The 14,514-nt window shown below is 48.1% G+C and overlaps 1 protein-coding gene across 3 annotated transcripts in view; it reads right to left on the bottom strand.

Moving 5' to 3' along the window:
• ADGRG6 (adhesion G protein-coupled receptor G6) overlaps positions 1–14,514 on the bottom strand; it is a 653,874-nt gene that overhangs the window by 262,688 nt on the left and 376,672 nt on the right. For 2 of the 3 annotated variants that reach the window (XM_086927164.1, XM_086927162.1), the window contains exon 6: positions 11,679–11,756. The exons of the other annotated variant lie outside the window; for it this stretch is intronic. In XM_086927164.1, the coding sequence (XP_086783290.1) occupies positions 11,679–11,756 (78 nt within the window). The remainder of the gene's footprint in view (positions 1–11,678; positions 11,757–14,514) is intronic. 3 annotated transcript variants of the gene reach the window in all.

The following is a 14,514-nucleotide window of genomic DNA, read 5'->3' as shown; positions in this document are numbered from 1 at the left end:
TGAGAAGCCCTAGAAAACAGCACCGATGGTTCTATGTCATGCTGTTGTGCGGAAGCAAATCCAACCTCAGTGTGAGCATGCAGACTGAAAAGTTCTGTTTTCCAAGAGTTACTATGGGGTGCAGAGTTTTTTGACTGCAGAGAGGGGAGAAGAAGATCCACAGATGGGTCACCTTCTCTGTTGTTTGCATGCTCAACTCGAAGCAACTCACTGGGTTTCCACTGCACACTGATAAAGGGGTTTAACTGTGCTTCCATGTGGTAGATATGGGGCACAGCTGTGCCCTGTACTCTGCCATTCTCTGCTTCAACAGATGTGTCTTGGATGGCAAATGTGGTTGGAGGACTTTCTACAAGTCCATGAGGAGGTATTACGGATGCACTCAACAATGGTTGGCTCGGAGGTGTTCTTGTTGAAAACACATGATTGCCTTGTTGTGGGGTTGACTGTATGTATTCCGCACTGTTCCATAATGATAAACTGGGTACCCCTGTGCTGTACTCCAGTGGTAATGTGTGAGTATCGGACTTCTGCGGGATGATTGTTTCTCCAATTTTCTCCGTAAGTGACTGGTTAACTGATGCTGGTTGCGCAATCTTCTTCTCTGCATTCATTTCATTACTACCTTTGTAGGAAATTGATGATATAGACTGTATTCCACCCTTCACTGCAGTGGTAAGAGAAGAACTTTCTGGAAAAATTCCTGGAAGCGGCACACTCAGACTCAATGAAATACTGTCTGCTAAATATTTGCGCAACTGAAAACTCTCTGCAGTTAGCTGATCTAATGATACTTGGCTGCGCCTGTTCTCCGGACCCAGTGTGCCTTGTGCATTTGCTTGTATGAAGTAAGCAGTATCGTGCCAGGGAATAGACACCTCTTGAGACGGTTCGATGTTAGATTTCGTAGTGGTTCCGCGCTCCAAAGAAAGGAGTTTAGATTCATCATTCCATCTTTGATGGCCAGAGGAGTCAGCACGCATGTGATCTTCCCCTTCTGCATTCAAAGGCAGAAGGACAGCTTCCATAGCAGTATCCAAGGAGACAGAATGAGATGGAACTGTTCTGATGATGTCTACCACATAGTCTTCAGAGAAAGCAAACTGTTCAAGGGATGATACATTTAGGGCTGTGCTGTTCCCTGCATTCACATTTTCTAGAGTAGGAACAAGTGCCTCCAAATCTGCCCTCCCAGATACTGTTAAAACAGCTGCAGTTGGCATAAGTGACAAGCTGTGCATATTGTTTCTCTCTGACATTTGATCCTCAGATGTTATACTTTTCTCCCAAAGGAGGGGTCTTTGTTTCACTGGCCATATGATTGGCGTTGAGATGATTCCTATGCTTCTGACTCTTTTTACATGGGAGTCCAGCTGCGCTTGGTCATGAACGTGGTTTGATGACTTTCTCTTTGTTCTGACTGAAAACGTAGCGGGTACATTGAATCCCTGCAAGCCTGAATGTGTTAAGCCGACAAAGTTAATGGACAAAAAAGCATAGCTCAAGTAAATTTACAATGTGCTACCTTAAGACCATACAACCTGTTCTGCTTACAATACCCCCTCACTTTATTCTTTGACTCAGTCTGTCACTCGCCTATGCTGTGATTGCTTGTAAGATCTGTTATTTACTCATCACTTTTACCTTTATTGATGATAGCTGTTCAGATGAGTGTACTGATGGTTGGTTATTAATAGGGAAAGTAAAAACCTATAAATCACTTTTTTGACAGCACAAAACCTCACTTGCATCAACGTACTTTCCCACCACTTACTCCAGTCTCATTTTAATATCCTCAGATGTTAAGGACCGCACCACATTTTAAAGTTAAACAATCATAAAGTCGACTGCAAAATATGAAGTACACAAATGCTGTCTAACATATCCACCCAATCAAATGACAATTCTCCTAATAGCAGTCTAGACCGCTGATGGGACTAGATGCGCCTTTCTCTTTTAGTACTCTTGACTTATTCCAGAATTCCAGTCTTTAGCCAAGAGAGCTCCTGGAACATAGGTGGATGACAGGAATACTACAAGAGTAAGCCACAGCAACATGTTAGTGAATTGGATGTGGTTCTTGTCAGAAAATGCAAACAGTTCAAACCGTGTGAATGAACTAGGGACCAGAATTAGATTTTCGAAACTTATAACATTTATTTTGAAACAACATGAGAGTGTGACGCAATTTTCAGGTGTTCCCTGCAACCGCCTCTTCCTAGTGCAGACAATCTGAGTGCCAGTGACATTCGCATATGATGACCAAGGGCATATCCACCCGTTGTTCCCTATGAAATGTGGGATTATAACTGCAGTATATTTTCTGCCAAATAGGATACTCGGGAAGGGACGGCCAGACACTTTAAGGTACATTGTCACCATACAGAGGTACATAAAGAGCAGGACCTTTATACTGCACTAAAGAGCACAGTAAGATCTGAATAAATCCAAGATATCAAATTCTCCCTCCTAAGGAGCAATCATTTGTGAATGTGCATGCACCAAATATATTCTGTTTTTGTTTACTTCCTATGGGCTATTACCCCAGGGTCTACCATTATTCTAGAAATATCATACACTTACCCATGATTCCCTCTACTGGTCCTGTTGCCTTCAGAAATGCATCTTAGTGAAAGTAACGTTTAACTTTATTCAGACATGACTTGGTTACCACACATGTGAACAACAAAGAGGGACATAAAAAGGACAATATTTGTGGGGGTCCAGTGAACCTGTCCTAAGAACATGCAACCAAGTAATGTACAAAGTTCCCCAAGAGGTAATGCTAGTGTGGCAAGGTAGTCTCTCTCTCTACGAATGAAGGTGAAATCAACAGTCAGGGAACCAAAGGGGTCCCTTGTCGGAACTAGGAAACCTCACACAACTAATTAGCTGGATGACTTGTTTCATCCCGCACGATGGTTGTCTTGCCTCATCAACGGCTTCCTGCTCCAACGTCAAGCCGGCGCTGCAATGCCTGACGGGTAACACAAGGTGCTACACTTTTATGGAGATCTTTTGTTCCTTGCCGTTGTTGAGTGCGTGTGAGGGGCCTGGGAAGGTGAAGTAGTGAGCGAGGGAAAGTGTGTTTAAAAAAGGTTAGTTTAGTCCACTAAGTCAACTTTATTCACGTGGCTAACTGCCTTATTAAAAGAGTGAAAGGAGGGGTACCGAGAACCAAAGTCAATGTAGTTTGGCCTCGTTCAACCCTCGCCTGTGGTCAACATGTTTCATGCCCTATAGGCAATTCTTCAGGACCTAATTGTGCTCATAAACTTATAAGGGACCCAGCATGGGCTACAGTGTATGCAATATACAACCTGGTGGGTCAGTAACCAGAGCAGGCCGATGGTCCTGCATAAAAATCAGACCCTAATAAACCATGGGAAAATCCCCGCAGACTGTTCTTGTGGGACCTGTGCTTCTAGGTGATTACCTGGTCAGCGCGAGGCCAATGCCTCTAGGAACCTACCCCCACACTCCGGCGTGTCACGGCACGCAGTTGGTTACCACACACCCACTCTTACTTTGGAAACATGTTGTCATTGCAGACTTTTGCCTTTATTCTTGAACACTTCATTTGGAATTCTCAAGAATTCAAAGCAAGTGTCTCGGGGTACTTATGCTAACGTCTACTGTCAATTTTAAAAAGTGTGTAAGTATGTAAATTGGTATAATCAGACCCTTGTGCTATTGTTACCGTTTTATATAAATCTATTACATATGCTAAACTAGTGGTGACACAGAGTCATCATCATTTATTAGTGTTTAATAAAATGTTAATCTGAAACCCGCATAACCATAACCTGCATGATTTATCCATGATTTATTTACCATTTACAAATTTTCCATACACCATTCTGCATGTTGATTTATATTTATGTACAATAAATTGAATGAATTATAGATTGATTAACTTAAGTTAGCTTATGTGCACTTTGACACTTTCGTGGATAGGCCTGGGTGCCTTCCTCCATGTTTGAGACAAACGTTCAATTTTTACTCACTGTGCATAAAACTTTTTCTGTTGCAGCCACCAGAGTTACCGTATGCTCACTGGGTTTTGATTGGTTCCTGTCCGATGGAAACCCAAAGAATGTTTCATTTGAACGAAACTTATGTTTTAATGGTGTGAACCTTGTCAGTTAAGTCTGAGGCCAATTGTTCTTTACTTTTCTGTCAATAGATATACTCTTGAGAGAAAGTATATTGCTTAATAGTCTAGTTGGAACATTTTTGGGGTCCTTCTTTCTGTGTTCTTTTGCTGCCACCTGCTGCACATCAGTTCCCTCAGCCGCACTCCAGGCCCCTGCTGCTTTCACACCCCCTCCCCGCTCCGCCCCCTCCCCTGCCCGCCGTCTGTTCGCCGTCTGTTCCCTCAGCTGTCTGTACCCTGCTGCTTAACACCCTCTCCCCCGCTCCGCCCCCTCCCCGCCATGTCGCATGCAATCGTTTCGTATTTTTGATAGCCGAAGCAGCCACAAGCCTTTGTCTCTTTATTTACTAAATGACGGGTGCCAGGATTGCTTTAAAAGGAAAGATATTTCTATCATACTCACAGATTTAGGGGCCAATACCTTTTTGCAAATCTCTAAAAAGTAATACACAAGGAGCATCTCAGTTATCGGAGTAAATTCCCGTTATTTTTTTGGGACAGAATAACTAAAAAGTAGCTTCCGCACACCCTTTCCCCTATTTTGCATCTGCCGCACCTCTGTGATGCGTCCACAACCATGCCCGTGTTCCTTTCGCCTGCCCCCTTGTTTCTATTGCATTGCAAATGATTTGATAGCCGAAGCAGCCACAAGCCTTTGTCTCTTTATTTACTAAATGACGGGTGCCAGGATTGCTTTAAAAGGAAAGATATTTCTATCATACTCACAGATTTAGGGGCCAATACCTTTTTGCAAATCTCTAAAAAGTAATACACAAGGAGCATCTGTGTTAGTTAACAGGCCACAAGGACATGTGAGCATACCTCCATATAATAAGAAGGCTCACAAGTTGTTGTTGTGCGTACACACCAGCAACCATGCCAGTGTTCCTTTCGCCTGCCCCCGTACAGAAAAATGCTACAGTTCCTGGTGAAGCTGAGGAGAGTAAGAGTACAAATCATGAGTAGGGTTGCTAACGGAGGAAATGAAATTACTGAACTGAAGTTCCTTTAAACGTGACCAGCAACTTCTGAGATACAATATAACTGACTCAAAACAAGATTAATGCATTATTTAAGCATGCAGACTGTTTCCCTACTTGCGTCGAAGTGGAAAGTCCCCGACGATCTCTGTTCGATCTTTAGTCTGCTTTGCTTTCACTTTCTTTTAAGACAGTAAAGTTAGCATTTCCAGGAAAGGAAGGACACCCACGCGCAGTACATGTGAATGCCCTCACCCTCACTCACCCTCAACCCCTCACCCTCACTCACCCTCAACCCCTCACTCACCCTCAACCCCTCACCCTCAAACCCTCACTCACCCTCACTCTCACTCATCCTCACTCACCCTCAACCCCTCACCCTCACTCACCCTCAACCCCTCACCCTCACTCACCCTCAACCCCTCACCCTCACTCACCCTCACTCACCCTCAACCCCTCACTCACCCTCACCCTCACTCACCCTCACTCACCCTCACCCTCACTCACCCTCACTCACCCTCAACCCCTCACCCTCACTCACCCTCACCCTCACTCACCCTCACCCTCACTCACCCTCAACCCCTCACCCTCAACCCCTCACCCTCACTCACCCTCAACCCCTCACCCTCAACCCCTCACTCTCACTCATCCTCACTCACCCTCAACCCCTCACCCTCACTCACCCTCACCCACCCTCAACCCCTCACCCTCACCCTCACTCACCCTCAACCCCTCACCCTCACTCACCCTCAACCCCTCACCCTCACTCACCCTCAACCCCTCACCCTCACTCACCCTCACTCACACTCACCCTCACCCTCACTCACCCTCACTCACCCTCACCCTCACTCACCCTCACCCACCCTCAACACCTCATCCTCACTCACCCTCACCCTCACTCACCCTCAACCCCTCACCCTCACTCACCCTCACTCACCCTCACTCACCCTCAACCCTTCACCCTCAATCCCTCACCCTCACCCTCACTCACCCCCTCACCCTCACTCACCCTCAACCCCTCACCCTCACTCACCCTCACCCTCACTCACCCTCACTCACCCTCAACCCCTCACCCTCACTCACCCTCACTCACCCTCACTCACCCTCACTCACCCTCACTCACCCTTACTCACCCTCACTCACCCTCACTCACCCTCACTCACCCTCACTCATCCTCACTCACCCTCAACCCCTCACCCTCACTCACCCTCACCCTCACTCACCCTCAACCCCTCACCCTCACCCTCAACCCCTCACCCTCACCCTCACTCACCCCCTCACCCTCACTCACCCTCAACCCCTCACTCACCCTCACTCACCCTCACTCACCCTCACCCTCACCCTCACTCTCACTCACCCTCAACCCCTCACCCTCACTCACCCTCAGCCCCTCACCCTCACTCACCCTCACCCTCAACCCCTCACCCTCACTCACCCTCAACCCCTCACCCTCACTCACCCTCAACCCCTCACCCTCAACCCCTCACTCTCACTCATCCTCACTCACCCTCAACCCCTCACCCTCACTCACCCTCAACCCCTCACCCTCACTCACCCTCACTCACCCTCACTCACCCTCACCCTCACTCACCCTCAACCCCTCACCCTCACTCACCCTCACTCACCCTCACTCACCCTTACTCACCCTCACTCACCCTCACCCACCCTCACTCACCCTCACTCACCCTCACTCACCCTCACTCTCACTCATCCTCACTCACCCTCAACCCCTCACCCTCACTCACCCTCACCCTCACTCACCCTCAACCCCTCACCCTCAACCCCTCACCCTCACTCACCCTCAACCCCTCACCCTCACTCACCCTCACTCACCCTCAACCCCTCACCCTCACTCACCCTCACTCACCCTCACCCTCACTCACCCTCACTCACCCTCAACCCCTCACCCTCACTCACCCTCAACCCCTCACCCTCAATCCCTCACCCTCACTCACCCTCAAACCCTCACCCTCACTCACCCTCAACCCCTCACCCTCACTCACCCTCACCCTCCCTCACCCTCACTCACCCTCACCCTCACCCTCACTCACCCTCACCCACCCTCAACACCTCATCCTCACTCACCCTCACCCTCACTCACCCTCACCCTCCTTCACCCACCCTCAACACCTCATCCTCACTCACCCTCACCCTCACTCACCCTCAACCCCTCACCCTCACTCACCCTCACTCACCCTCACCCTCACTCACCCTCAACCCTTCACCCTCAATCCCTCACCCTCACTCACCCTCAACCCCTCACCCTCACTCACCCTCAACCCCTCACCCTCACTCACCCTCACTCTCACTCACCCTCACCCTCACTCACCCTCAACCCCTCACCCTCACTCACCCTCACTCACCCTCACTCACCCTCACTCACCCTTACTCACCCTCACTCACCCTCACTCACCCTCACTCATCCTCACTCACCCTCAACCCCTCACCCTCACTCACCCTCACCCTCACTCACCCTCAACCTCACCCTCAACCCCTCACCCTCACCCTCACTCACCCCTCACCCTCACTCACCCTCACTCACCCTCAACCCCTCACCCTCACTCACCCTCACCCTCACTCACCCTCACCCTCACTCTCACTCACCCTCAACCCCTCACCCTCACTCACCCTCAACCCCTCACCCTCACTCACCCTCACCCTCAACCCCTCACCCTCACTCACCCTCAACCCCTCACCCTCACTCACCCTCAACCCCTCACTCTCACTCATCCTCACTCACCCTCAACCCCTCACTCACCCTCAACCCCTCACCCTCACTCACCCTCACTCACCCTCACTCACCCTCAACCCCTCACCCTCACTCACCCTCACTCACCCTCACTCACCCTCACTCACCCTTACTCACCCTCACCCACCCTCACTCACCCTCACTCACCCTCACTCACCCTCACTCTCACTCATCCTCACTCACCCTCAACCCCTCACCCTCACTCACCCTCACCCTCACTCACCCTCAACCCCTCACCCTCACCCTCATCCCCTCACCCTCACCCTCACTCACCCTCAACCCCTCACCCTCACTCACCCTCAACCCCTCACCCTCACTCACCCTCACTCACCCTCACCCTCACTCACCCTCACTCACCCTCAACCCCTCACCCTCACTCACCCTCAACCCCTCACCCTCAATCCCTCACCCTCACTCACCCTCACTCACCCTCAAACCCTCACCCTCACTCACCCTCAACCCCTCACCCTCACTCACCCTCACCCTCCCTCACCCTCACCCTCACTCACCCTCACCCACCCTCATCCTCACTCACCCTCAGCCTCACTCACCCTCAACCCCTCACCCTCACTCACCCTCACCCTCACTCACCCTCAGCCTCACTCACCTCAACCCCTCACCCTCACTCACCCTCACACCCTCAACCCCTCACCCTCAATCCCTCACCCTCACTCACCCTCACCCTCACCCTCACTCACCCTCAACCCCTCACCCTCACTCACCCTCACCCTCACTCACCCTCACCCTCACCCTCACTCACCCTCACTCACCCTCACCCTCACTCACCCTCACTCACCCTCACTCACCCTCACTCACCCTTACTCACCCTCACTCACCCTCACTCACCCTCACTCACCCTCACTCTCACTCATCCTCACTCACCCTCAACCCCTCACCCTCACTCACCCTCACCCTCACTCACCCTCAACCCCTCACCCTCAACCCCTCACCCTCACCCTCACTCACCCTCAACCCCTCACCCTCACTCACCCTCACCCTCACTCACCCTCACTCACCCTCAACCCCTCACCCTCACTCACCCTCAACCCCTCACCCTCACTCACCCTCACCCTCAACCCCTCACCCTCACTCACCCTCAACCCCTCACCCTCAACCCCTCACTCTCACTCATCCTCACTCACCCTCAACCCCTCACCCTCACTCACCCTCACTCACCCTCACCCACCCTCAACCCCTCACCCTCACTCACCCTCAACCACTCACCCTCACTCACCCTCACCCTCACTCACCCTCAACCCCTCACCCTCACTCACCCTCAACCCCTCACCCTCACTCACCCTCACTCACACTCACCCTCACTCACCCTCACTCACCCTCACCCACCCTCAACACCTCATCCTCACTCACCCTCACCCTCACTCACCCTCACCCACCCTCAACACCTCATCCTCACTCACCCTCACTCACCCTCAACCCCTCACCCTCACTCACCCTCACCCTCACTCACCCTCACTCACCCTCAAACTCTCACTCACCCTCAACCCCTCACCCTCCCTCACCCTCCCTCACCCTCACCCTCCCTCACCCTCAACCCCTCACTCACCCTCACTCACCCTCACTCACCCTCACTCACCCTTACTCACCCTCACCCACCCTCACTCACCCTCAACCCCTCACCCACACTCACCCTCACCCTCACTCACCCTCACCCTCACTCACCCTCAGCATCTTCACTAAATATATTTAATAAGTTTTAAGCTATTGGCAATATAAAATAAAATCCATTTTATTTACGTATTAATTATTAATTGTTTTTTAAAGCCATTGATTTTTTTTATATCAATACATATAAGTCACATATAAGTCCCGTTAATACAAAACATGTTGCTTTACAAATGCTAGAGGTGTCACATTTACAAAAATTATAACTATTGGCTTTGTAAAGAAGAAAGCTGTTAATTTAGCTATTTAGAAAAAACAACACATAAATAAAAAACAAAAAAATAAATAACACCTATAGCTCAAACTTTACTACTGCGAGACCTATTGCATTTCCAATGCTTGTTTGGTTGGGGCGGTCTTCCTGGTTAGGAAGGCTTCTCACTATCCCCTTTCCTTCCAGCTACTCTGTGGATAGGATACCAGAAATCATCGAGTCTTTCCTTGCTCCAGTGTTGGCTGACTCCATCACTTTCCACTTAGGCTATCAGGCAGTTTCCGGGTAGCTAGAGGGACTACTCACAGCATCATGTTGTTCATTGACAACTAAGCACATGAATATCCATTTTTCTTGTTTGAAGCAGTAGAAATGCTTAGACTTGCGGTATTCATCTTTCAGCCCTTTTGCTCCAGACTCCACCTGGATATACAAATTCCATTACTGATGAGAGCAGACCAATAGTTCCGAGGCTACTGTGGTGTCGTCTGCTTTAAAACAGTGTTATCTCTCTCTCTCTTTCTATTACTCCCTTTTCGCCCTAGGGTTTTACCCAAGCCTGGCCTCCAAATGCACTGGAAGTTCCTCTGCTCTGCTGCAGTAACATCTGTAGTACACAGCCAATTCCTTGTTGATTCTCTGAACCTGATACTCTACAGTGTATTTACAACACTTTAAGAGGTCAAAAATACTCTGTTGTTGGCTTAAGCAAGAATCTGATGCTGATCTTTTAACTGTGGTAGGTTACATTTATGAGTCATGAACTTGTATTCAGTCCATGGTGGTTCTGTAAACTGGAGCCCATTCAGAAACGACTGATTTCTGTTTTGAGGAAGAAAGGTGAATTTCAACAGCCAACTCAAGGAGTCAAGATTACAGCTGGGAACCCATGGGTATCAGGTATGGAAGAGAGCTGTCCACAGTCCCAACACCTTTCCTCTTACAATCTCTTTTAGACCTTCATAACCATGACCCAAAACAAAACTAAATAATTAAGAGGAGATGCAGGGGTTGGCGGGCTTAGTCTTTAAGATAACACTGAGGGCACAAATGTAATTGTACATGCCCTGCACAGGTAAAGAGCTTGATCTGACTTCATGAAACTTGATTTATACTCTTGGAGTGGGAGGCCACACACCTTTAACGCACACAGCGAGGAGTAGTGTATGTGAGGTTCTTCAAGAGAGGTGGCACATGCTTTGTGAAAAAATACTGCCCTCACTCACAAGATTGTGAGCACGGGGGCATGTGCTCATGACGGCGCGGTTCCGTCATGCCGCTGCCGCTTCGCCCACGCAGCACTATGACGGAACCACGCCGTCATGAGCACACTCCGCCCGTGCCTCATGACGGCGTGGTTCCGTCATGAGCACCGCAGCGCCGCGCTCACCCCTTAGCCCCCACGTGCCGCTGCAGAATTCGCAGCACAGGGAAGGGGTTAATAAAGTGTTCTTTCCGCACAACGGCTAAACATTGACATCTTTAGAGGAACTGTGAAATGCATGTTGTACTGTACCTAGACTCACTCTACGCCTCCTCTCTGGAGTTAGGCACCACTAATTGCACCTCTATGTCTTCTTGCATGGTTATAGAGATGTAAGCTCTTATGTAAGAACACATTTTCCCATAGACACAGAATGAGTCAAACTCTTTGATACATCAGCACCTTAGTAATTTTGGTATTCCATTTCAGATCGATTACTGGGTATCATGATTAGGAGAAACCACACACATTCCCACTTTCACTATTTCTTGTAGGTCCTGAAAGTAAGCACTGTGGAGAACAAACCAGACATGATCCCACATATTGAAGGATGACAAACATTCAAAACAGGAGCCCAGTCTTCATTCCTGGAAGAAGAAAGAAAAGGGAAAACAAAGGACAAGGTGTCTTACCCTTCAGGAGGTTGCCTGGCGTATTAGTAACAGGCATGTTAGTGGTGGGGGTGGGTTGCGGAGGTAGTTCAGTGGTAGCTGGTAACAAAGACAAGAAATACATAAACTGGCATGGAAATATAGTCAGTCTGGGAAAACAATACAAATTACTGCAATACAGTGCATGCTGGGAGACATGTTGGGGTACACTACTAGGACTGAACAAACCATCGGAGTAAACAAAGCAGGGTGCTTAATTGGCAGCTCGTGAGCTGCAATCAATTCATAGCAGGGAATAGATCAATATGAAGTGATACTTCAGTCAGGCATATTAACTCCTGATAAATGTAACTCTTTTTTGATAGTGCTTTTTATACTCAATTTGGACTCTTACCTTAGAATGAACCTCTGGTAGATCCTCAAGATCATCTCGCTGTAAATCTTCTGTTTTGTTAAACATGCTTGTGCCTAAGGTTTAGCGTTGCGTCTCATAGGTCTGAATTGCCTCGGGAGGCATGACCTCCAAACACTGGTCTTGTATAATTGTTTTCATGTGGACCAAGCACTAAGGTGCCCTGTGGCCGGCAAATAGAAACTTAAAATCTCAGAGACTTACATATCAAGCAATGGAATTTTAGTCTGTTTGACCCCGAGACTACAAGTTTTTTTTAATAAAGGTATTAGGTTGTACATTAAACATGCAATCACATTTTTAACAAAAACCATCAATAAATAGATGAACAATAAAAAACAGCCCCATAAGTGTGGCTCATGAAAATGTTAATTACAGCTTGACACACCATTCTTCATATAATCTCTGGATAACCCGGCAAATCATATATCAATCAGCCATTATATAACACCATGGGTAAAACAGACAAAAAAACAGTAAAAAGGCTGGATGTATGACTAAAATCTAAATAATACGTGTGTAACCGTCATCAGGATCATGATATCCCTTTTCCCCCAGTAGCTTTGCGGCAGACAACCGGCCACGAAACGGCAGGTGATAAAATGGATTTTGGGGCCCATAGCAGGCACCCCCTTAATACCTGGGCTAGGAGGAAGAGCAGTGGAGGGCATCTCTGGTGCCCCCCTACATTTCCCTGCACGATGTGGCAGGCACCACATGGTGCCTATCGCGTAGTGCAGGGAAATGTCTACGGTGCATTTTTCACATTGCAGCTGGTGCTGCAGCTAGCGGCACCCGCTACAGTGTTAAATATAGCAGATGCGACTGCCGTGGCGGCGGTCGCATCGTAATTCCATATGTGGAACCGCCACCTCATAGGCGGTCCCCATCCCCGGGACGATGGCTGACGGACAGAAGTCCGTCCGCCATCGTAATCAGGCCCTATGTTTCTTCGCTTCAAGTTGAGAGTGTGTTGATATCGTCAGAATGCCCCTTGAAAATCCTGAATCTCTAAAAGATGGTGCACTTCTGGGAACTGAATCATAGAATGTGCTCCCTCCGCTTATACACATTTAAATAAATATGTTTACCATCAGAGTAAAATGGAAATCAACCTGTTATAAATTATTTTGCCATGTCAAGTACGATTTAATAGTGATTCAGCTCAAATGCCCCTTCCATTTAATCGCTCATTCATAAGTTCATTCATTGATTCCGTCAATTTTAGCTTATCTATTCCATAATTGACTCAACTGAATGAGATAGCATTAGTTAGAAAATGCATTAATTCATTTTTTAACACAGAGCGTGTAGCCTGCTACTTTTATGTGAGCAGCATAGTGCCTTAACACACAACAGTCCAAGAGTCTCAGTGATATTGTCACAGGCTTGTTTCATTGTTTGGAAATTGTGTAGGTTGGAACTCTACAGTTTACAAATCTCTGGAGGAGTTTTACTTCATAAATGCTTGAATGTGGGGGAAGGGAGAGGAATGCCACCTCTGGGTCAAGCTGCTGACTGGATGTCATGTGATGTTGGTACACAATTCCAGAGTGTATCAAAGAAAACAAAATGGATTTATTACATTGTGGTTGCTCTTGCAAAAAGGAGCTGGGCCTCAGTTGTCAAATTAAATTAAAAAAATGTACGCCTGTCACTGATAGTGATTTTATTCCTAGAGAAACGGTGGGTGTTAAGGGGATATGTGGCCTCCGCTTAGTGTAGTGCTTCTCAGACAGGAGGTTAGACCCAACAGTGTTTTGTAGCATTTATATAGTGCTCCGTACATTCGATCAGGCCGCGAAGTCCTCCAATTTGCATTGGATTACTGGCGCCTTTTCAACAAGCGCACGCTCTAAAGGATGCTTGTTGGTTGCAGCTGGGCCAATATGGAAGTTATTAGGTGAGGTATGTGGGGTTCAAAGCCGCCCTGCCAAGTGCCACATATTAATTTAATAAATTATTTGAGACCAAAATGACGTGGAGGATGGGTCGCGCAACGGCGATTCCGAGGCGCTCCGGGGCAATGATGTGGAGTCCTGCGTCGACATCAAACATGTCTTGTAGAATCATATAATGTGAAATACCAACTAGTGTGTGCCTGTACTGATTTCAGGTTGAGGTTTTACATTTTCCGCTAGCATATTAGAGAGTCTCTAACCGGTTTGTCTGACTCCTAACATTCATACGCATTCGGAAGATAACTATGTAGGAGAGGGGTGAGAGCGGAGAGGGGTGAGAGCACCTGCACGTTCTCCTTTTCTCCGAAAGGTCTAAGTTACTTTTTAGGGTTTATGAGATCTACTGCATGTGACCCCAATCATTTGGGGTAACATGGCAAAGATGGACCCTCAACAAGGAAAAATAGAAGTAGTTCTTGTAAGGTACATCACTACAAATTTTGCCCAAGTCGCTTGGGGACACTTGAGACCTCATTACAAATGC

The sequence above is a fragment of the Lissotriton vulgaris genome, chromosome 6 (assembly GCF_964263255.1).
Source record: "Lissotriton vulgaris chromosome 6, aLisVul1.2, whole genome shotgun sequence".
NCBI classification, from domain to species: Eukaryota; Metazoa; Chordata; class Amphibia; order Caudata; family Salamandridae; genus Lissotriton; species Lissotriton vulgaris.
The sequence above is the reverse complement of the archived record's forward strand: the minus strand, read 5'-3'. Positions and strand labels throughout refer to the sequence as shown.